The sequence below is a fragment of the Mustela lutreola genome, chromosome 10 (genome assembly GCF_030435805.1).
Source record: "Mustela lutreola isolate mMusLut2 chromosome 10, mMusLut2.pri, whole genome shotgun sequence".
NCBI lineage: Eukaryota > Metazoa > Chordata > Mammalia > Carnivora > Mustelidae > Mustela > Mustela lutreola.
This window is the reverse complement of record NC_081299.1, coordinates 30769864-30794667: the sequence shown is the minus strand read 5'-3', so window position 1 is coordinate 30794667 and position 24804 is coordinate 30769864. Positions and strand designations below refer to the sequence as shown.

At 39.0% G+C, this 24804-nt stretch overlaps 2 protein-coding genes across 2 annotated transcripts in view; both read right to left on the bottom strand.

Moving 5' to 3' along the window:
* On the bottom strand, nucleotides 1-2833 carry TMCO2 (transmembrane and coiled-coil domains 2). The gene is made up of 2 exons (XM_059136625.1): nucleotides 2466-2833; nucleotides 1-404 (listed from the first exon to the last, which is right to left on the bottom strand). Exons 1-2 carry the CDS (start codon nucleotides 2709-2711, stop codon nucleotides 93-95), a joined length of 558 nt encoding a protein of 185 aa, XP_058992608.1. The 5' UTR covers nucleotides 2712-2833; the 3' UTR covers nucleotides 1-92.
* A 6590-nt stretch (nucleotides 2834-9423) lies between these two features.
* Nucleotides 9424-24804, bottom strand: part of RLF (RLF zinc finger) — a 94733-nt gene continuing 79352 nt past the window's right edge. The window contains exons 7-8 of the mRNA XM_059135563.1: nucleotides 20011-20152; nucleotides 9424-14547 (exon numbers count right to left, since the gene is read on the bottom strand). Coding sequence (XP_058991546.1) covers nucleotides 9904-14547; nucleotides 20011-20152 — 4786 coding nt within the window. The 3' untranslated portion in view covers nucleotides 9424-9903. The remainder of the gene's footprint in view (nucleotides 14548-20010; nucleotides 20153-24804) is intronic.

The following is a 24804-nucleotide window of genomic DNA, read 5'->3' as shown; positions in this document are numbered from 1 at the left end:
AGGGTAATTTCAATATAGTTCTCTATCTTTATTGATACACCACCACACACATGAGAGAAAAACAGCGCTTTTCTGGGAAAGATTGGAGTCCATCACATTTCAGATGTAGAAGTAAACCCCGATGTGGGCAAGGGGCTCTGGCAGTCAGAGCAGCTGCAGTAAGGCTCCGAGGAGCAATCCCTCTTCGTGGCAGGTTTGTGGGAAATGATCATTCCCTCCAGGTCCTTCACTTTGTTTTCCACTGCCTGAAGTTTTTTCAAAATTCTCTCTTGCAGGCCCAAGGACAGGAAGAGATTATTGTCTTGAACTGGAAGATTTCCTTCTGGGCTGACCAGCAAAGTCTGAAAAAAATCTGAGCCCTTCTTGTAAAGTTTGTAGAGGGTGATCATAAACAACAGTATTTTCTAAAACAAAACAACAGAAGTTGAGTGTTACTTGTTTATTCATAGCAATTCAGATTCAAAACAAAACAAAAACTTCATAGTAACAATAATCCCTCATTCCTATGCCAAGCCTCTGTTTCACAAAGCATCTTCACATCTATTTTGTCTTTTGATCTTTCTCACAAAACAGAGTGATAGGCAGGTCAAAGATTGTTATTTGCATTTAATTAATCAAGATGATAATAACAGATACCATTTGCTAAAATTTTGCCACACGCAGGGCTCTGTGCTAGGAGGTTATTTTGTCTACGAGTGACCTATTTACGTAGAAACAGCCCAGAACTGGGTAGCCATTTAAACATCTTCCAGTTTGGACCCTGACATTGTCCAAGGTCATATACTTGGAATGACAGAGCCAGGACTGAAATCCAGGAATTCTGACTTCCATGTTAAGTTCCCTCAGGACACAGTGGTCAGAAAAACTAGATTTGCTGGTCGTAGGGAAAAACTTTTTTTTTTTTTTAAGGACCTAAGACAGATTCCTGTCAGGAGACAAATTAAAAACCAATCATCTTTTTTCCTTATATGGTAACTGGCACTGCTTATTGAGTATTCATCATATGCTGAGCTTCTATACACACAGTATCTCCTTTAACCCTCATGACCACCCTAAGGGAGGCACTATTGACAAACCCATCTTATAGATGAGGAAAGTGGGGTTTTTGGAGGCTGGTTGCTCTCCATTCACACAGCAAGTAATAGGACCAAGGTTTGAGACCCAGCAGTCCAACTCCAGAGCTCGTGCTATTAACCACTTATTATACTACCTCTCTCTTGGCTGAGGTGTCTGGAGGGCTGCAAATTCATCTAACTGAATTGAACATTAACCAAACAAGAGCAGAACCCAGAATTATAGATAATAGTGTGGGTTATTTATTTATTTTCTCCCTTATAGTCTTCTATTAGCTAATTGAAATGTGTATATACCCACATATCCTTGTTGGGTATTTAGGTTAGTTGGGTTATAGTAAATAAGATTTTGGAGAAGATTTGAATTTGGAATCCTAAAAATTAGGTTCAAATCTCAGATTTGCCAGGTTTTATCATCTGTCACCTTGGTTCAGTGATAACTAAGCTCCCTTGCCCACAAGACAGACATGATACTCTCTACCTTGCCTACCATGCAGGGTTTGGAAAGGTTAAAAGAATGCATGTGACCGTGATTCCTCGACAGTAGTGATATATGAAAAAAGTGAATGCTACAAAATGATCCCAGTAATAACTTCTCTCAGCATTTACTAAATAAAACTTAAGAAAGTCCTTTTAAAATCCTACCCCCTTAAGATTTCCACTGAAACTCAATGGACCTCAGTTTACTTGTTTGTCATATGAAAATAACCTCTATCCAACTCACAGAATTGTTGGGATTCTAAAAGCGTTTTGACTATATTGTAAATATAGCTATTTTGCTGGTGATTAAACTATCAAGTTATTATTATTGGTGATTAGAAGTATGTAAAATCCTAAATGTTTCTGACAATCCCAGCCAATTATACTTCTAGTCCCCAAAAGAACTCCAGTATATATATTGAGCCTGCTATTGTTAAAACAAGGAAATAATGAAAATATTTTGATGCCTAAATGAATATACATGCCTTGGCATCAGTTACAGAACAATGTCACAGTAAGAATAGAAAGGCCAAACCCAAGATCCCAATTATATTTGCAATGCCTATTCTTTTAAAAGGTGCCCCTCATGGTCTCTGGCACATAGTAGGAAATCAAAGATGAATATGTGATCAAATAAATTTGGGGTTAGGCTGTCTTCTCAGTTTGTGAATTTTTTTGATCTATTTTATTCTAAAACAAGCCAAAGGCCACTGTGAGAAAGAGCATTCTATGCTCAAAACCTAATTGGCAAGTTTTTAAGGTTAATCTGGTTTCAACCAATTTCAGAGATTAGGGTTCACCTTTGCTCATCCGCATGGTCTTAAAATTGGGTAGCAGCAATACAGACAGGAGAGAGATAACCAAATTTCAATTTAGAACTATTTGAATTCCTTTGTAACAAAAGAGTATGACCTGAATTGACTGAATACTTCGTTTCCATAAGGCATATACTCCTATTGCCAACAAAAGCAAAAAGAAAATCCCCAGGATAACTTGCACAGTTGGAGCAAGATTATCTAGTAGACCCAAATTTGTTTGCTGAGGTGGACTAGTGTCTCCCAGAAGACTTGCTTGCAGCCAATTCCATATCGAGCTCAAAGAAAGATAATCTACGATGCTGTTCCAGACAGGTGAAGATGAAGGAGATGTTGTTGACATTTTAATAAGAGAACTGCTCCAAGAACTACATGTGCAGAGGCTTCAGGAACCTAGATATGAGTTAGCGAGAGCAACCTGGGAGCCCAGGTGTTCTAGAGCCATTGTGAACTGTGCATTATGATGTCACTGTTCTAAAGGTCAGCTTGCTTCCCACTCACCCGGTGAACTTTCTCACTCAAAACCAACCAGACACTGGCTTGGATTTTCAGTTCTGTCATCTTGCTTTTCTTGATTTTTGACAAGTTCTAGCTATAGCACAGCACTGTCCAATAGAACTTTCTGCAATGATGGAAATATTCTGTATCTGCTCTGTCCAGTATGGTAGCCACTAGTAAATTGGAATGTAAATAGTGTGGCTGAGGAATTGAATTTTACATTTTATTTAATTTTAATTACATTTAAGTAGCCAATGTGGCTAGTGGTTACTAGAGAAGGAAAGCAGGCTCCCTGCTGAGCAGAGATCCCGATGTGGGGCTCGATCCCAGGACCCTGAGATCATGACCTGAGCCGAAGGCAGAGGCTCAACCCACTGAGCCACCCAGGTGCCCCTAGTGGTTACCTTCTTGAAGTGGTTACCTTCTTAAGTAGCCAATGTGGCTAGTGGTTACCTTCTTGAAGAACATTTCTGAAGATGCATGGAAAGGACAGCAATTATTTACACAGCAATTATTTACAATCAACAGATTGAATGGAGATTTGAGGAAAGAGCTTAAAGAAAGCTTTTCTAAAGAGTTAATAGTTTACTCAGTAAATATGGAGTGAGGTTATTCCTGGATTATTTTGCAGCATTCCCTTTTTTCACATGTCACTATTGCTTAGAAATTGTGATCTTTGGGGAGACTATTTAAATATATTTGAGCCTCATTTTGCTTATCTGTTTACAGATGGGGATTCTACATCCTTTGCAAAGCTTATATTAGAAACAGATGGTATAATTTTCTAAACACTTTGTAAACTATAGTGTGCTATACAACAACTTATATGGCATGGTCAAATCAATTATTTACTGACTAGTACCTATCTACATTCAGCAAGGAGATATGAAAACATAGTATGTATGGTCCGCACCCAAAACACTTACAAGAAAAGAGCTCATACACATTTATATTCTAAATTGAGATCAATTGTGAAGACAGCAAGAATCCAAATGAGGATTTGCACCAATAGGAGGGGGAGAGGCAAAAAGGAAGAGGAGAAAGGGTCAGTTATGACAATTTTTAGAAAAATACTGTCTGATGCTATTCCAATTTGTTCATTCTGGTTGAAATAACAGTAATGGGGGGCTTGGTTAGGAGGAATAGTTTTTCTGTTCTTGCAGGAAGGGGTGGTATGGCAAGTTGCTTGGGGTGTTAGAGATACATCCAGAAAACAGAGTCTAGTGTGCTGTTGGAAATGTAGTACTTATGACAGCGTGAAATAACGTACTGATTTACAAGTGACTGCTACTGATGTTGAACCCGTAGACTGCTAGTGAATGTCAACAGTCAGAATCCTCTCTAGGAAGGCATAACAATGACTCAGATAAGATTTTGGATTTGGCTATTACAGGTTAAACATAGGTCAGGAACCATTAAAGAATGGTAACCAGAAACTTTGGAGAAAGATAGGGCTGTGACAATTAAAGATGTTATTGTTTTGACAGAGATCACAAGTAGATGGAGAGGCAGAGAGAGAGAGAGAGTGAGAAAAGCAGGCTCCCTGCTGAGCAGAGAGCCCCATGTGGGACTCGATCCCAGGACCCTGAGACCATGACCTGAGCTGAAGGCAGCGGCTTAACCCACTGAGCCACCCAGGCGCCCATGTGACAATTAAATCATTACTTGAGACTCTCCATACTAGAGAAGAGCTCCTTATTAAATGGCACCTCGCACTTCACTTTTAAAGCACTTAACACAATTATAGTTATTTGTGCAATTTTTGGCTTCACATCTGTCTTCCCTGACTGTTGTAAACCTAAGGAACACAGGGACCATGTCCCTTTTACTGACTACTGTAACTCTATGGCTTGGCACAGAGCAGACATTAAATATTCGGTGACTATGAAGTCCCTTGGAAGAATTCTAAATATCGTTATGGCCTAATCTGTTCATTCATCAAGTGCCTATTACTGTATTTGTATCCTTGTTCAGATAGAATCTTTATCGAGTAGCTGTTAAGAGGATAAGCCTTTGGGAGTGCAATGGATCTGGGTTAAAATTTTTGGCTCTCCTATTCATTAACCTTGTTACCTTAAGCAAATTATACTTAACCTGAGTCCTAATATCTTCACTTATGAAATGGTAGTAATTCCTACCTTGTAGGCCTATAATGAGAATTTGGTAATTTGTATAAAAGAACAAGCTACCAATACAGGTAAGTTGCAACTATTATCTGTAGTGACATCCATGACCAAATACAAGGTATTATAAATCTCAGTAGTGTAAAGTGCCTTAAAAGAAGCTAGTCCGAAAAGCCCATTTATAGTTTGACTGCCTTCTTATATACCTGAAAACCTCCAGTGAAGAATTACCCCTATGCAAGGCATCTCAGCCCACCTTTAGTCAGAGCCACCCATCCATCTATCCAGCCATCCAGCCAGCAGTCACTTACTTCCACCCAATAGTCTTCCACATCAGACTGTCTCAGGACTTGTTGGCATACGTTGCAGCTTAATGACTCATCCAATGCCTACTTTCATACCTTCAGAAGGTTCTTCATTGCCTTTCAAACAGAATTCAAAATGTAGAAGTTGGTTACATGACACTAAACTACCTGGTTGCTGTTGACCTACCCAGACTCCTCTCCTTTCTCTTTCCCATCTTTACTCTCAACACCAGCTATAGCAGACTTTTCAGTGTCATGAAAACACCACAAAGCATTAGCGCACAATAGGATTACCTTGGTGGCTAATTTCTACTGGTTCTTCAGGTTTCAGTGCAAACATAACTTCCTCAAGGAAGTTTTTCCTGGCCTTTTTTGAGGTCCCATCGCAGCCACAGCACTTTTGATTGTCTATCTTCTTTAGATAGAAGACGACTATCTTCTTTAAGAGACTCTAACCTCCACAATGCAGGAAACCTACTGTGTCAATGTTCAACACCCAGGAGCTAGCAGATGTCACGGGCTTAAGTGAATATTTGGATATATCTTTGCTGCACTTCCATTCTTCTCTATTTTCCAGGCTAAATACATGTTGACGGGTTTTTAAATCTCCTATTCTGGTTACCTTTCTCAAAGTGGTTCAGACCTCCAAATGCAGTCTGTCACAGAATCTATTCCTGCAGGTGTAGATGAAGTAAGATTACGATGGGGGCACTCTTTCCAGACTCACCTCTGCCTAACAGAAGGTTTTGCCCCTCAGTCAGCAGGATAAAGCCTGAGGTACCACAGTCTGTTGTAGGAGTGGGAGGTGGGAGAAGGGACTGAGCAACTTTCCCGACTTTTACAAGTTTCTCTCAGAAATGAAAGTTTTCCTCTTTCCTCAAATGAGGAAATGTCAATAATAGATATGTGATTGGAACTGGATTTGCATTACCTGGATTTTAATTAGACTTCAAACTTTATCTCCCATTATTCACTTCCATAAATATGCTCGGTTTAATTATAGAACTGTTTTTTTTGTACTTTAAATGCCACTTGCAACTTTTGAATGTTCTTCCTTCATGTGAAGTTCCCCTGATATCCTTCCAGTCGAAAGAAATTGGGAGACAAATCTCCATCCATACCCAGCTTTTATCAGCTAGACAAAACACTTCACCCTCAAGTTTTTATCTGTCAAATGAGGGTAAAAGTACCAATACAGAAGTTATGAAAATTCAGTAAGAAAATCTATGGCTCAGGGGCACCTGGGTGGGGTCAGTGGGTTAAACCTCTGCCTTCGACTAAGGTCATGATCTCAGGGTCCTGGGATCGAGCTGGCATCAGGCTCTCTGCTCAGCGGGGAGCCTGCTTCCCCCTCTCTCTGCCTGGCTCTCTGCCTACTTGTGATCTCTCTCTATCTCTGTCAAACAAATATTAAAAAAAGAAAAGAAAATCTACGGCTCAGTTAGTTAGGCATCTGCCTTCAGCTCAGGTCATGATCCTGGGGTCCTGGGACTGAGTCCTACGTCAGGCTCCCTGTTGAGGTGGGCTCTGCTTCTCCCTCTCTCTCTGCCCCTCCCACCCCATTTGTGCTTTCTCTCTTAACAAAAAAAAAGTGTAATTATAATTATCCTTATTATCCTGAATTCTCACAGTACTTTCCACTTTGTTCTAGTCATTGCTTCACAAATTTTTCCATGCCTATGAATCATCTATAGAGATTTTACTAAAATCCAGATTTGGGGACAGAAGGTCTGGAGTGGGATCTGGCCTGACAGTCAACATTTCCAAAAGCTCCAACGTGATGCCCATACTGCTGGTCCACTATCATACAACGACTAACAATGTTTAAGCTACCCCAGCCCTCACATGAAAGCTTCACACTGGAAGATGCTTTGACAAATTTACTTTGGTATTTTTATCACCCAAAGCATCTGAAACAGTCTCTAAATATGGGTGCACTTAAGTATTTGGTTAATGACTAATTCCATCCTCCAGTGTTGGCAATGCAGGTCAGAAGTAGGCAACCTGGGACAAAGAAGAGAGGATAGATTTGGGATGGAACCTCTAGAATACTCATCAAAAACTTTCTTCTCCATCATTCCCCACCCTCTTTCACACATGTTCATGAACAAGGGGAAACACTGAAACAGGGAATTCTGGGTAAAAGGATAGAATAAAAGTTTGGGCACTCCCAACTTATACCTATCATTTAGGGGGCATTCTCGAATTTTTAAAATTCAAGCCTTTTTAAGGCTCTGAGGGGCACTTGGGTGACTCAATTAAGCCTTTAACTCTTGATTTCAGCTCACGTCGTGATCTCAGGATCTCAGCCCCCTGCATGGGCTCTGGGCTCAGTGTGGAGTTTGGTTTTTCTGTCCCCTCTGTTCCTCCCCCATTCTCTAATAAATAAATTAAAATCTTTAAATAAAAAAGGCTTTAAAAACGAAGCCATTGTTTCCAGATTTGTACCAGCATGGGGACAAATCCCAAAGATGCATCAAGTAAAAATGAGTCCTAAAAGCTACAAGAATTAATTTTCTGACCTTCTGTATTATCATAGAACTGCACATGCTACATTTGACATAAAACACTGTTTTTAATAAAAATCAAATAAAGCAAGATGCCCCAGTGAGAACAGAAAGTGATCTTATGATGAACCACTTTGGCTTGCACTTGAAGCAAACTTTCAAGAGTTCTGAAAAGTAGGATTTGGTTCCACCACAAACAGACTCACTTGGTCCTTTCAGGGGATAGAAATTAGGGGTAGCTGAGTGGATGTAGTTCAGTCTTAAGCAAATTAGCAACTTTCTCTTGTTCTGGGCTCAAAATCTCTAGTATAAGGAATTTTAAGAATGAAGCCACCAGATGTTTCTCATACTCAGATCACAGAGTGACTTTTTCAAGAGGCTAAACTATTATCTCCTCACAGATGAGTAAACAAGCCAACAGAAATTAGCTAAAGGTCCCAAGGAGTCAGTAGTAGCCTTAGCCTCTAAGATGTTCCATGGCTTCTGCTACTTTTCCTTGCAAAAGATTCTTATTTGAGAGCCCTCTGTTACCTACTGGAATCTGAACCAAGAAACTACAGGGCAGGGGTATGCTTTAGACTTAAGAGTAAGAGGTGGCAGAATTAAATTCCTTAAGAGCCAACAAAACAAAAGAACAAGGTTTAAGAGTCAGAGAAAAGATCTTAAAATCCTAACCACGGACATGGAAAGGGATGTTAGGAGTGTCTGAATCACTTCACTGCTAGCTAATGAAAGTGACTGAGAATCTCACAAGAACAGAGAATAAAGCTGCCGTTATTTGTAAGAACACACTGCTTTCTTTGTCAGCAGACATACATGGCTTACAATCCACTGAGGCTCAACACATCCAAAGACCAAGCTCATCTTGGCTATCCATCCTCTTCCCCAAATTCATTTCCACCTTCTGAATTTCCTCCTCAGTTGGATGCCATCACTACCAAATCGTTGTCTTCCTCAAAGTATTTTTTTCACCTACCAAGGCCCAGCAACCCTTTCTTTAAATTTTTCAGTTTCATCTCTTTTCTTGTTCTGCAGCTGTCAGTATAAAGCCTCATCACATTTGCCTCTCATACTTCAACAGTCTTAGTATCGGTTTCCATTCTCAGCCCCTCAAATCATGCTCGTGATCTACAAATTATTAATTTAACATTATTAAAGTTATATTATGTTATTTTGTTCAAATCCTTCAAAGGCTCTCAGCTGCCTGTGGACTCAGGTCCAAACTCCTTAGCATTCATGGTGGGCTAGCTCTGTAATAATCTCATCACCTCAGCGCTCCCCTTTCACTGAAGCCTACCAAATTCTTTGTAGTTCCCTGGAAACGTGATTGCAACCATCTATGCCCATGTTATGCTTTCTATCCAGACAACTTTTCTTCTACCTGAACAACTCCTGGACATCCTCTTCTGGGGGTTACCTTGACTCCCAGAGCTAATTCCTCAATTTCAGTATTTTCTTTGCACAAAAAATTTTAAGGTAATAGTCATTCAGAAAGAAGCTTGATCTAAGTGGTTTGGTTAATAAAAACAAAAAACTAGTGGGGCAAAATACTAGTGCACGTTCCAGAAAATACAAGTGCAGTTTATGTATGGCATGAAAACTCATTATGAGTAAACAAGAAATGGGTGAAAAATTGTAATTTATTGAAACTCAACTCAAAAAATATAAGATGCTGTAGTGTACAATATATTACACAAAGCACCCTCAGGTGCACATTCAAGTCAAGTAAGAACTCCATATCCCTTTCCCTAGCCCTCCCACCCTGGGATCTTAGTATTTGTTCCATATACAATCATGCACACTTAATTTGAAAAAGGAAGCCCCAATATATTTTGATGTATTAATTAGCACCAAACAAGAGTACAGTTCCATTTTTTTAATAAACAAACAAACAAACAAAAAAAAAACCCCAATCAATAAACCAACTGGAGAGCTAATGGACTCAGCCAATACTGCTGACATAGATATTATACATTCATGTAAATACACAGCCTATTCTACCCTAAACAACGGTGTGGCTGGTTCTCAGCCTTTGTTCAAGTTGGCAATTGTCCCCATGTTGCAGTGTTGGAGCCAGTCTGTTTCTAAAACAAAATTGCTATTTAGGAACTTCCTACACAAAGCTCATCTGTCTTTTTTGTTGGAAACAAGTCTAAAATTGGTGTGGAAAACTTAGATCTTTCAAGGACAACCACTGGCCGAAGATAATGAAGCTGTTTTAAGGCAAGCTCTCCACAGTCTGTTAATGCTTTGTCCAATACAACCCTCAGGTTTTCCAAGGAAGGAACTGCTGCTGTCTCAGCTACTATCAAAGGTGGGATTGCAGTCAGGTTCTCATGAATTGCAGAGTCATTGGAAGAATGAGGTATGTCAACTTCAGGGTCATTGTCATTCACCATATTATTTGCCATAACACTCCCTGTTAAGTCATTACTGGGTTGTGAAGAATTACTTAATGTTAAGTGCTCCGAAGGCTCCCAATCATCAAAATCATCTTCCTTCTCTTCACTTTCCTGAATAAATTTCAGAAATGAAGATTCAAATCCCATAGGTTTATAAGTCTTCAAATCAAATGACCTGGGCTGTGGATGCTTCCTAAAATTCTCTTTTGGGACATGGGTTGAATTTTTTACAGTGTTTTCTTGCCCTGAACTTTGCTGCCCAGTTTCAGAGTCTTTGATCCTTGGTAAAGGCAGCTGGAAACTTGTGAAGTAAGTCCCACTTTCAGTCCCACTAGGATTAGGTATGGAATTTTCTATTTTACAAGGAGGAGGCTGAACTATATTACATTGTTCCAAAGAAGTGGTTTCTGAACTATGATTACATTTCAAAGTTCCTCTGTAGAGCAGATTATCTGCATCAAACACTGGTTTGCTTTCTGTACATCCTTTCTGACCTCCTTCCCTTTCGCCTGGATGAAGGGAATCCGTGTTCTGCGCAGGCACGCTGTCACCTGGGGAATGGCTGTGCTTTGTGTGCTCTGATTCACAGCTATTTTCTTCTTTCTTTATATAGGGCTCTGCTTCAGAAGGGGGCTCCTCCTTAATTTTGGTACCATACTTAACACAGACAACAAGATTTTCCATCTGTTGCTCTAAATAGGCACTACTCATCTGATGGGTACGTTTATAATGCCTCACTATGCTGCTCTCCAGCTTCACCACAGATAAGCATCCCTGAACCATGCAGGGATACTGTGTGTGCTCAGACTGCTCCACACACATATGAAGGGCTTCAGCTCTTGTTTTAAAACTAATTGGTGCCTTCTTTTCTTTGATTAAACTACATTTTTTAGCCTTAGCATTAAACGATCTCCTGGTAGTCTGATGTCCATGCCCTTGAGCGAGCGCCGTCGGACACACCTTTTCACTCCTTAGTAGCCTTTCATTTGCCACTTTCTGGCTTCTAAACAGATCATCATAATAGTCCTTATGTCGGTAATATACGTGTTGAGAATAATTACTGCGATGGGTGAAAATCTGACCACAGCCATTAAGATCACAATGAATTTCATAATCTGAATGTATTTCTCCTTCAATATTATGCTGTTCCATCAAGTGGTGCTTCAACTTGCTGAAAGTATAAAAAACAGCAGGGCACTGAGGCTGGTTACAGGAAAACCTTGCTGCAGATTCAGCTTCGGAAAGCACTTTAGGCTCTTCGATATGGTCTAGGTTATGAGAGTCACTACAGTGCTTAGCAAGAGCTTTGGAACATAGGAAGCGTTTGTTACATTCCTTGTATTTGCAAGCAAATATCTTTTTACATTTGACAAGTTCCCTTTTGGTTCTTGCTTTGTCTTTCTCTAAACACAATTGTTCTTTGTTGTACTGATGTACAGTTCTGTAATGACGAATCAAGCCTTTAAGATTGGTGAATGAGGAATTGCAAGTTTTATGGATACAATGGAATGGTTTGTGGTATTTATTCAAAATATAGCAGAGATTTCCTTTAGCAACAGTTCTCCTGCTACCTCGTCCCTCTCGTCCTTCTCGTTCTTCTCTATGGCCACCTATTGGTGATGAAATATCAGAGGTCTTACTTTCTGTTTCTTCACAGGATGACTCCAAATCTGTTTCTGAACTGCATTCATCCTTTTTAGAGTGACAGTGTGGCTTCTCAGAGTTACTGCTGGGATCACCGCCAAGTTCTGTGGAGCAATCACTTTTCAATCTATCTACTGAGCATGGGCCTTCATGATCACATTTTTCATTATCTAATAGTTTGTGAGTTACTCTGTCACTGCCAATTTGATGTTTATTTTTATAATGAATCCTAAGGTGTGTTTTTCTTGTAAATGACCTTTGGCAAATATGACACTGGAATGGGGAATACCGATGTTGAAACATGGTTAACTGAAGGACTTTTTCTTTTGAATAATTGTGTTTTTTAAGATAATGCATTAACAAAGCCTCTCTGGTCACAAATTCATATTTGCATCCTTGAAGCTCACAGAAAAAAGGCTTAGCTGCCAACTGTGCAAGGTACTGACTTGGCATATTCTCATCTTGATTCTGGAAGTTAAGGTCTGAGATAGTAGGTGAAACTGATTGAAGAGACTTAGCACCACTGGATGGGTACCCCTGCAATGACCCTGAGAAAGATCCATGTGTTATTGAGTTTTTCAAGCTTAAATGTTTCAAGCGTAACAAGAGTTCCAACATGGTATCCTCCGTACACGGCCTTTTAGAAGCACAAATGGAGGCTTCTGAGGAATAACCTTGATATTCTCGTTTGCATTTAGTATGGATATTATGATCAAGACCTTCATCTGGAGAGTCACTATTTGTATCTGAGCTGGGTTTAGGTTCTGCATCAAACTTTTCAGTTGTTTGATTATGTTCATTACCCAAACAGGGAAAGAGATCTTTTGTCTTTATCTTTTTGGGTTTGAAATGGTATGGATGAACCTTCCGTAGATGCTTCTGCATCCCTCTTGCATTTTTGTATGTGGACCCACAGCCATCAAAACCACAGGTAAACTTAGTCCCATCAAAACAAACTGCCACATTGGAACATTTTTCTTTTAAACTGGAGGGCATGAAGACTTTCTCATGAGATAATAATATATCCTGCATGGTTTCAGAGTGATCCAGTGTATCAATTAACTCTTCATTCATGGAAGCTGAAGAGCTATGACTTAACTGATCACTAGAATTACTGTCACTGTTTTCTTTCAGATTTTCTGTAGTTTCTATTTGAGAACTAGCTGATCCTGCACAGAAAAGATCCTCCGGTAAATGCGATTTATCAGTTTGGTCAAGTATATGGGGCTGATCAATACAATCTTGCTTTTCACTTGGTGCAGCCTCCTCAAGTTTCACCGATTTCTTCACATCTCCATTTGAACTTTCAACATTATGCATTGAGAGGTGATCCTGGTATTCAATTTTGGAATAATAGAACTTTTTACAGCCAACAAAGTTGCATGTGTAAGATGCATCCCGAAAGTGTTGTGCTTCATGGTGGTAAAGCTGTCCCAAGTCACTGAAAACAATATTACAGCCATTTAATTCACATTTATAACGCAGATCATCATGTTTTTGTTTATGGTTAAGTAGTTCATTCACTGATCCAAACCTTGCATAGCAATCTATAGATACACACATATATGGTTGAGGACCACAATGCACTTGTTCATGCTCCCGCAGGTGAAAAGCAGACATGAAATGTCGTCGACAGTAAGTACACTTCTCTCTTCTGTTTTTCATATCCAAGTAGTGCTTGGCATTTTCATCATTATTTTGGTGTTCAGCTTTAAGATGCACACTTAAGTATTTAAATTGCTTAAATACACGGGAACAGTCTGTGCCAGGACATGGGTACAAATCTCTGTCTTGCAGGTGGCAATCTTCTAATTTGCTGAATGTGACATATTCATGAGACTCTCCTTTGGCTTGTTCATCTAATGACTGGTTTTGCTCCAGGGTTGCAGAGGGGCTCTTGGGACAAATTCCTTTTTGAGAGCTTTTTAACAGTAATTTCTTTCTAGAGCGGTCCCTTCTGCTTGGTGGCATTTTAACATGTTCCATCACATGAGGAACAAATATTTCTTTTCTCTTGAATTTTTTAATACAAACTGGACAGGTATAAATTCCATCCTCCATATGCATCTTAGAATGATGAAGAATCCTGGCCTCTATACATTCCCGCTTACATAACAAACAAAAAAATTTATACTGAAGCCACCGCTGGTATCTTTCAGAAGAACCAATGGGTTTTTTATCTCTTTTCTCCTTATGCTGATCTGTCAAATCTCTTCTTCTATACTGTTTGTCTTCTTTACCTTCCTCATAGTCACTGAGAAATGACTCTAAAACATCTGTGTCATTAATTGATATTTCATAGCCACTTAGATCATCATCAGAATCGGAGGCTTCTTGTCCGAGCAGTTGGTGGCAGTGTCGTTTTAAAGTTTTCCAGTCCCAAAATTCAGGATCAAAAGGCCAGTGGGCCTTTAAAGCTAGTAAGAGCTCACATCGGAGAGAATTTGGAACTGGTGCATTTTCTTCATCAAATTTTTGATCTGGCTGCAAATACAGTTCTTCCAACATATTGAATCCATCCAAACTGGGTTCAATTAAGAATTCTGTAAGCTGACAGGCTCGTCTGACTTCTAAATCTTCCGGTAAAAGACAAGCAATTGTTTTACAGACTGATGCCTTCATTTCTTCATCCTCACTTGATCTGAGTTGAAGAGCTCTGACACATAGTAAAATTGACACCCCAAGACCAGCATCTTGTGCCTATAAAGAAAAACGGGAGGAGAGGAGAGGGGAGTTACTATTCTTTTTCATTACGGAAATATTGCGTAACTTTCACTAGTAAGACATATGCATCTCAAAGCTTTTAGAATTCTTAAATTTATCTTTAATCTTTCTTCCTGCAAGTTACATTTAGATCCTTCCTTGTCTCAACATGCAAAGGACTGGATTAAATGTTACAACCATGAACAGTTACAATGTACATTTATAGAATGTCCAACTTTATAAGACACTGCATACCAAAGCAATCTCTAACCCTTAAGGAATATATGTCAAATGTATAAACAATAAAGTACACGAACTCAAAGGAACTCAGGATAAATAAAGTCACTGAAGGATTCAAAAAAGAACTGTCTTAAGCTGGTTAGGAAGAACAGGGCTTAAATGGGTATAAGAGGAAATACCCGTATAAAAGTGAGTTTGGGAATCAATTCGATTGAAGAAACACATGTGTAATGAACAGCTGGGTATTTTCAAAATCTTAAGGCTAAAATAAATGATTCTCCCAATTTCCTCCCCCACCTTTTTTTTTTTTAAAGAGAGGGGGAAGGGGCACAGCGAGGGAGAGAATCTTAAGCAGGTTCCATGCCCAGCATCCAGCCCAATGTGGGGCTGGGTCTCACAAACCCTGAGATCATGACCTGAGCTAAAATCAAGAGCCCGATGTTTGACTGAGCCACCCAAGGGCACCTCCTCATTTTCTCCTAAAGAAATTAGTACTTTAGTACTAATTAGCTATAGGTGTAATGTATTTCAGCTTCCATGGGAAAAACAACAGAAATTTAAAAATCTGTCTATAGCAACAGGTTCTCAGAACCAATCAAAAATCAGGAAAAAGATCTGGTCATGTGATAAAATGCTAGTGCATACTAACAACTTATGTGAGAGGCTGAAATAGAATGTGAAAATATTATAAACAAAGACAAGTGGAATTATATGGCCGAGTGGCTTAAAATACTTGAGCATAACAAAGTTTTTAAAAAAGTAACCTCAAACAAACAAATAAAAAAGGAATCTCTATGCCCAAAGTGGCAGTCAAATTCACAACCCTGAGATCGAGACTCGCATGCTCTATCAACGGAGCCAGCCAGGTGCCCCAAGAGCACAGAATTTTCAGTCAGACTTTGAGGGCCTTTGAACCCCAGCTTCAATGCAGTGACAAGTTCTTAACTCCCAAGCTGTTGCTGCCTCATCTATAAAATGCTAACAGCAGTGATAATATCAGATTTTCCTCCTAACATTATTCTAAAAATGAAGTAAGATAATATAATTACTACATTGTTAGCACATCTTAAGTATTCATCAGAATACTATGTAAAATGACTGAGGAGAAGTTCTACTGTTCAAACTGGTCATCAATTTGTTAAGCAATTATTCTGTGTTGGGCACCATTCCAAATTCTAGGAACACAAAGAAACAACTATCATCAATTTATAGAACCCTTACTACATTCTAGGTACTATTCCAAATACTTTTTTTCATATATTATCCCCATTTTTTATTTTTTTTTTTAAGATTTTATTTATTTATTTGACAGGCAGAGATCACAAGTAGGCAGAGAGGCAGGCAGAGAGAGAGAGGAGGAAGCAGGCTCCCCACTGAGCAGAGAGCCCGATGCGGGGCTCGATCCCAGGACCCTGGGATCATGACCTGAGCCGAAGGCAGAGGCTTTAACCCACTGAGCCACCCAGGTGCCCCTATTATCCCCATTTTATAGATGAAGAAACCATGGCTCATCATGTTAATTGCCCAAAATCACCAAGTAGTGAGCAGAGGAAAAAGGATTTAAACTTAAAGCAATCTTTGTGCATGACCTCAGTTCTTAACCACTTTATAGCCAGTAAGAATTCCAAAGGTTACCTAACATGGCTATAATCTATGTTCTCTGTATATAATATGCCACACCACTCTTATTCAGCTACCTGGTTTAAAATCAATTTAGTCATGTCCATCAATGCCTTCAAAATTCAGCTCCATATTCCATATCCTAATTCTAATTTATTCATCACTCTTTTAACAAGTAACTTCTTGTTATAACTATTCAGAAGGGATAACAGTGTTTTTAGACTGTTTTTTGAAAAGTGCTTAGCGATTTCATAGATTTTACCATTTCAAACAAATTTGGCTATTTAAGAAAGAATGGGCATTCTTGGGGCACCTGGGTGGCTCAGTGGGTTGGGCCACTGCCTTCAGCTCAGGTCATGATCTCGGGGTCCTGGGATAGAGCCCCACATCGGGCTCTCTGCTCAGCAGGGAGCCTGCTTCCCCCCCCTCTCTCTGCCTGCCTCTATGCCTACTTGTGATCTCTCTCTGTCAAATAAATAAATAAAATCTTTAAAAAGAAAGAAAGAAAGAAAGAAAGAATGGGCATTCTTTGCTGTTTATCTTCGTCTTCCAAATTATTAAATAATAATTTGTTGAGAACCTATGAGTTATTTTAAAACTTATCAGACCCTCCAAGTCCCCTGTGCTCTGATTTAGAAGTGATAATCTTCTATCACATTATGCAATTTGTCTAAAGACCTATGGCCAGTCTTCACTATGCTACAAACTAGGTTTATGATCCTTACAAGTCACACACCTCCAATTTTCAACCTCATCATTACTAAAGAGAAGGAATTAAACTAGACAAAGTCTTGTTTTGCAAACAGTAAGCACTGCATGTTCCACCATAAAGGGCCCATATGGCCAAATAAACTGGATTCAAGATGATCCCTCTTCTTGTTACTTTCATTTCAAAATATAACCTCATCTACATCCATTCTGTTATACTATTTTTAAAGTCTAACAATTCCAAGCACCTTTTGGTTTGTTTTTAAAGTAGGCTCCATGCCTAGTGTGGAGCCCAACTCGGGGCCTGAACTCATGACTTTGAGATTAAGACCTAAACTGACCTAAGAGTCAGATGCTTAACCAACTGAGCCACCCAGGTGCCCCAATTCTAAGCACCTTTATGTGATGATCTGGTATAAGCTCTTTATAGAAAATGGAAGCCCAGAAAATAAAGAGGTACTATTATAAAGCCCTCGCCATTATATACTCACAGTTGCCTCCTCCAAGAGGCCTAAACTCCACACAACCTTTTTAGCATCATTAACATATTCCATTCCAAGGGGTATGTCACTGGTTACTAGTTATCTCCCAATATCCTCTCCCCTCTTTTGCTACAAAAACAGAATGCCTGCTTTCTATCTGGTTACAAAATAATCTGAAATAATAAACATTATCTCCTCTCCCTTGCAGATACATATGGCCATGTGTATGTGTATTGGAGGGAGTGAGGAAAAGATGTATCATAGTGTGGTTTGTGTGGTTTACCCCTCTCTCCTCATCCCCTCCCACTGTGCTATCTAGAATGAAGACATGATACCTAGGATTAGAATATATAGGTCTTAGAATGAGATGGAAACTGTGTTGATGGCAGACAGACAAAAAAAAACCCTGGCTTTCTGCCATTAAAAGCATCCTTGGCCTGTCTGCCTAGATTATCTACCTATATGAGAGGGGTAGAAACTTCCATCTTCTTTAGACCACTATTATTGTGGGATATCTACCATTCATTACAGAACTAGATCTTAATTGCAATAGGTTAGATCATCTCTACAAACCTAGAGGCAAGTCTCTTAATTTGAAAGTAATTCTACACTCACTCCCCCTTCTACCTACCAGTCCACATCTTTTCTACCATTCAGGCTACTTACCATAATGATTATAGTGGAAAGTACCCTAAGACTAGGATTAAAGAGAAATGGGTTCTGGTTATGCAAGTAGATAGCAAGTTCCTTAGCCTGTGTCAGAAACCCATTTTCCCTAGTCCTCAAGTAGCTTTCCCATTCTCTGTGGTTCCTCATGGCAAGCAGAATTCTAAGATGACCCCAAGTAACCCTCACCTTTGAATGATCTCCTCAAGTTTAAGTGGATCCTGTAAATATGATACCCATTCCTATGATTATGTCATATGGCAAAAAGGACCATGCAGGTGTAATTAAGGTCCTAAGTGAGTTGATCTTTAAAACAGGTGCATTACTTAGGGGGGCCTGACCTAAACATTTAAGGTCTTTAAATCTAGGCCTGGAAGTCAGATTTAGAGAAGGTCAGATTCGAATTAGGAGAATTCCTTGTACCTCTGCTGGCTTAAAATGCAGGGAGGCTTCTAGTAGCTGAAAACAATGTGGCTGACAGGCAGCAAAAAAATAAAGACCTTAGTCCTACAATCGAAAGAAACTGAATTCTGTCAGCAGTAAGAATGAAGTTAGAAGCGGATTTTCTACAAAGCTTCTAGGTAAGAAAACAATCTGGCCAACACCCTGATTTCACCTTTGTGATACTCTGAGCAGCAAACCTTGCCACACCGTGCTACACTGTGTCATAACTGCAGCTAACAATTGTGTGTTGTCTTAAGTACTAAGTTTGTGGTAATTTCTTAAGAAGCAATAAAAAAAACCTAATACTTTCCTTAAAGATTACAAAACTTTTAAAATACCAGTTCTAAAACTAATTTTTAAAATATAATTATTTGTACATGTTGTTTCTGTGATAGGAGATACAACTGCATTCACAGTGATTAGAAATAATTGCCACCTAACTTATCTGACCACAAATTTGCTCTTAATGTTTTACCTTTTCCTGTCTTCACCGGAGAAGACCAGAACAACATATTTCAAATAAAGTATAGGATACAGATGTTTACAACATTAAAGGAGGCAGGATGTATCAAAATATAACTGTGCCTTGACTTCAGTATAAATAATCCTTGGATGTTGTCAAAGAAGTAACCCATAAAACATATCCATTAGCCACTACAGATATGGGTATACTGAGAGCTCAGTCATGAGCAGATACTAAAAACAACATAAAAATAGAGCACAGGAGAAGATTCATCCTGAATCTCCAGGCTGGTAGTCTTAATACAATACATATATAGGGCTGACCTCAAAACACAAGGCTTTATATATAGCACTTTATTTCTCTTCAGGAAATAAATATTTGCTTTTGATTTAAACCAAAGTTTATAATTTGTACAAAATTAACTCTGGAACTGTTCTATTATTTTAAAAGTTAGAAAATGTATCACTCCATTCTTAAGGAAAATATTAAAAATCCAATTATATTTTCATTTATGAAAAATTATTTTAATAGGCAAACATGCCTCCATAAAAAACAGAAAACTGTTCTAGTAAAAGTAGATATAGGGTAACTGAGGTGACAGTCCCAAAACATAACCTTCCTTTCCTACAATGGTCACCTCAAATCACTATTTTCCATTAAGAACAGCTGTGGATCCCAGAAGATCAATATGCAGAAATGGGTAGGTATGTCCAATTCCAGATCTTATTAAAGCCCATTATTTCTCATTTTCCCTCATCTAAGAGGAGCTGCCTGAGAAGTTATCTTCCCACTCATTTCTTCATTTCAGGACAATCATAAAAAAGCAAAATTACTCACTTCAGTTTGTATAACTCTAATCAGGCAAAATAAATGCTGCTGTGTTTTAGCTATGACACCAAATTGACGACAGCGCTCCAAAAAAGTGTCTAAAGAAGGGTCAATTCTTCTTTGCAGTTTACTCCAAAAGAGAGTCAATTCCCTATAAAAAGAAAGATTAAGGTAAAACATTTAAAGTAACTGGTATTTGCTGTCCACCTCCCCACCCCATTCTTGTGTTCTGTTTATTTATAAAAATAAGTTAATAGCAATCAAAATCTAAGAGGGGGGAGGAAGCTATTATTATTCCCTATTTGTGTCCTCTCAAACTGGTAAAATTGCTGAGAATCCTCCCTGAAAATTCCACCACTTCTTTCTTCTTTGTGGCGGGGAAAAGTAAAAACAACAAAGACTACTCCCTTTATGTTGACTTTTTTTTTTTTTAAAGTGGGCTCCACACTAGGCTAGGCGTAGAGCCCAAAAAGGGGCCCAAACTTACAATCCTGAGGTCAAGACCTGAGCTGAGACCAAGAGTCAGATACTCAACCGACTGAGCCACCCAAGCGCCCCTTTATGTTGACATTTTAAAACACTTAGATCCCACTGTGTTCCAAAAGATTTTACCCCTTACACTGGTAATTATATTGACTGAATTAAACCTTATCCTAATGGGCAGGGATCATCAGATATCCCTACAGTGCTAAGAAAATATACACAACTAATAAATATCCTAACAGTACACTTCTCCACACTGATCTCCTGCTCCTTTCCAGCTCTAAAATGTTATGATGCTACTTAGGCATGTACTTGGGGATGTTTAAATATTACTAATACAGTTAGTAAAACTGCATTCTTGGAAATGGCTAAAATACAAGAATCCTACAAATATTCATTAATGGAAACAAAAGGTTGGAAAGATTAAATTAATTAAAAGCACTGAATGGGTTAAGAGAATACTCTTAAGGAAAAGCACCAGAAACTCAAAAATGCCTGTGATAAAAATGCTAATATGAATGTGAAATATGAATGCAAGGTAAGTTACTTAGTAAAACCAAAGAAAGAATGTTATCACTTAAAAAAAAAGGGACTTTTTTTGTGTGCTCTAATATCTACTGGGTAATATCTGTTAAATAATTTTCATTAAAAAAGTATTATTTTCACAAGCCAGTTTTAGAACACTAATATCTTACTGCTGTTAAAACACTATTCTAGGAAGCTGGGCACAAATACAATGCTTAACAAATGAATATATATCTTTTTATAACAGAAAATAAACATATTTAACAGAACTTATAAAGAGGTAACCTGGATTTTCATATGATGAAATGCCTTTTTTTTTTTTTAAGATTTTATTTATTTATTTGACAGAGATCACAAGTAGGCAGAGAGGCAGGCAGAGAGAGGAGGAAGCAGGCTCCCCGCTGAGCAGAGAGCCCGATGCGGGGCTTGATCCCAGGACCCTGGGATCATGACCTGAACAGAAGGCAGAGGCTTTAACCCACTGAGCCACCCAGGGGCCCCTCATATAATGAAATTCTTACAAACATATAAAACTTGTCTCAAAGACTGAAATGGATATACACCTTAAAAGATGCACGATGAAAGCTTATAATATTTCATAGTGACAAATTTGAGTTGAAATAAATAAAATTAACTTGAAATGCCTTTAAATATTTGTCGTTGGTGACTACTGTTGCTTTCTTAACCAGGAAACTAAAAAGTGAGACAGGTCTCCTTTGAAAATAGCTACTGGCCAGGCAAGTAATTGGGATGGGCCAGGCAAAGTAATTCACTTTTAAACTCACAAGATTGCTTCTTTTAGATATTAAGTACCTGAGTAATAAAAAGTTTTGAGAATAGTGCAAAATTCAGAGTAACAAAGGAAACAGAATTATACATGCTCAGGGATAAATAGGAGTTCAATCAAAATATATGTATAAAATAAATCCTATCTGAGAAGAACAAAATTACCAAAACCAGTAAAAATCTGATTATGAAGAGAAAAAAATAAGGAATACCTAGGATCTAAAATTCATCAACCAGCTAGAGGTTTAAAGTTAGGCAAATCTGATAAACTGTTAAGTAAAGCTGAGAATTAAAGTCTCTCAAATACTTTTTCTTTTCTTTTCTTTTCTTTTTTTTTTTTAAAGATTCTATTTATTTATTTAACAGAGATCACAAGCAGGCAGAGAGACAAGCAGAGAGAGAAAGGAGGAAGCAGGCCCAATGCGGGGCTCAATCCCAGGATTCTGGGATCATGACCTGAGCCAAAGGCAGAGGCTTTAACCCACTGAGCGACCCAGGCGCCCCTCAAATAATTTTTCTTAAGATTTTTTGATTTTAGGGAGGAGAAGCAGAGGAAGAGAGAGAGAGACTCTCAAGTAGACTCCCTGCTGAGCAAAGAGCCCACCACGGGGCTTGATCCCATGACCAAAAATGACTTGTGAGCCAAAATCAAAAGTTGGATGCTTAAACAACTGAGCCACTCAAGTGTCTGCCTTCAGCTCAGGTCACGATCTCAAGGTCCTGGGACTGAACCCAGCACCAGGCTCCCTGCTCAGCAGGGGGTCTTCTTCTCTCTCTGCACCCCACCCCATCCCCACTTGTGTGTGCTCTTTCTCAAACTCCAATAAATACATTTTTAATAAAATAAATCAGTATGTCTAGGGCTTGATTTATTCCAAATTAAATATTTTTAAAAATTATTTTTATTAACATATAATGTATTATTTGCCCCAGGGGTACAAGTCTGTGAATTATCAGGCTTAAACATTTCACAGCACTCGCAATAGGACAACCCTCCCCAATGTTCATAACCCAACCACCCTCCTCCTACCCTTCCACCCCCCAGCAACCCTCAGTTTGTTTTGTGAGATTAAGAGTTTCTTATGGTTTGTCTCCCTCCCGATCCCATCTTGTTTCATTTTTTTCCTTCCCTACCCCCACAAACCCCTGCCCTGCCTCTCAAATTCTTATCAGAGAGATTATATGGTAATTGTCTTTCTCTGACTGACTTATTTCGCTTAGCATAATAACCTCTAGTTCCATCCACATTGTTGCAAATGGCAAGATTTCAGGGTTTTTTTGATGGCTGCATAGTCTTCCATCGTATGTATATACAACCACTTCTTTATCCATTCTTCTGCTGATGGACATCTAGGCTCTTTCCATAGTTTGGCTATTGTGGACGTTGCTGCTCTAAACATTTGGGTGCATGTGCCCTTTCAGATCACTTCAATTGTAACCTCGTGATAAATACAGAGTAGTGCAATTGCTAGGTCGTAAAGTAGCTCTATTTTCAACTTTTTGAGGAAACTCTATACTGTTTTCCAGAGCGGCTGCACCAGCTTGCATTCCTGCCAACTTTGTAGGAGGGTTCCCCTTTCTCTGCATCCTCGTCAACATCTGTCATTTTGTCCTGACTTGTTAATTTTAGCCATTCTGACTGGCATGAGGTGATATCTCATTGTGGTTTTGATTAAATATTTCAAGCTATAGTTATCTTAAATCCAAATAACCATGACCAAAAAAGGTCATCTTTATCATGTATTTTGTTTTTATACATTATTTACACAATTACAATTCAATAATTTAGAACTGCTATTACCCACCCAAACATATAAACTTGCCTGAATGAAACCAAAACAAACAGTGTATTATTCCTAAAAATGCTACGATGCCATCCATTCAAATCTGCACACTAGAAGACTGAAACCACCAATAAACAGTAACTCAGCCTGCTGGATCGTATATGCAGCACTAGGAAGGACAAACACTTCTTCAATTACCACACTCACATGATTTTAAAAAATGAATAGTTGTTAAGTAATACACTGAAAATGATTCCACTATATGGATGCTTCTAGTGTTCAGATAATTTATTAACCCAATGCCTCAGATTAGCCCCTTGCCTACCATAAGTCAATAAATTATATAAAAATTCATAAAAACTGGAAAGGAAATTAGTTCTATTAATAGTGGGAAACATATTTTGGCAGAGATCTAGCTACCCAGCAAGAGCTTTAAGCTACACTGTGTTATGGCACAACAGGAAGCCCGTGGAGTCCAGCTAGTATGTCACACTGATACCCAGAATTTAGGAATTTGGGGAATAAGGCAAAGAAAACTTTGGAATTAAGGAGTAACCATCCCTAAAGGCGGCTCTTGCAAAAACAGTAGCTGATTCTCATGACCACTTTTTTTTACTCTTTATTTCCAACAAAATTGGGTTAAATGAAACATATATGGACATCTGGTCTTTGACAGGCACTGAGGGCAACATATATGTCGACCCTGGTACATCATAGTCTAAGCTGGGAGAGAACAGGCATGAAATTACATCTGAAAAACACAAATGTACAAAATACAAGATTTAAACTCAGTTCTAAGAAAGCAAAGGTCATGGGCACCTGGGTGGCTCAGTCAGTTAAGAGTCTGCCTTCGGGACGCCTGGGTGGCTCAGTGGGTTAAAGCCTCTGCCTTCGGCTCAGGTCGTGATCCCAGGGTCCTGGGATCGAGTCCCGCATCGGGCTCTCTGCTTGGCAGGGAGCCTGCTTCCTCCTCTCTCTGCCTGCCTCTCTGCCTCCTTGTGATTTCTGTCTATCAAATAAATAAATAAATCTTTAAAAAAAAAAAAAAAAAAAAAAAAAAAAAAAAAAGAGTCTGCCTTCAGCTAGGGCCATGATCCCAGGGTCCTGGGATCAAGCCCTGCATCACTGGGCTCTCTGCTCAGCGGGGAGCCCGCTCCTCCCACTCCCTCTCCCTCTGTCTCTGCCACTCTGCCTACTTGTGTCCCTCTCTCTTTCTCCCTCTGTG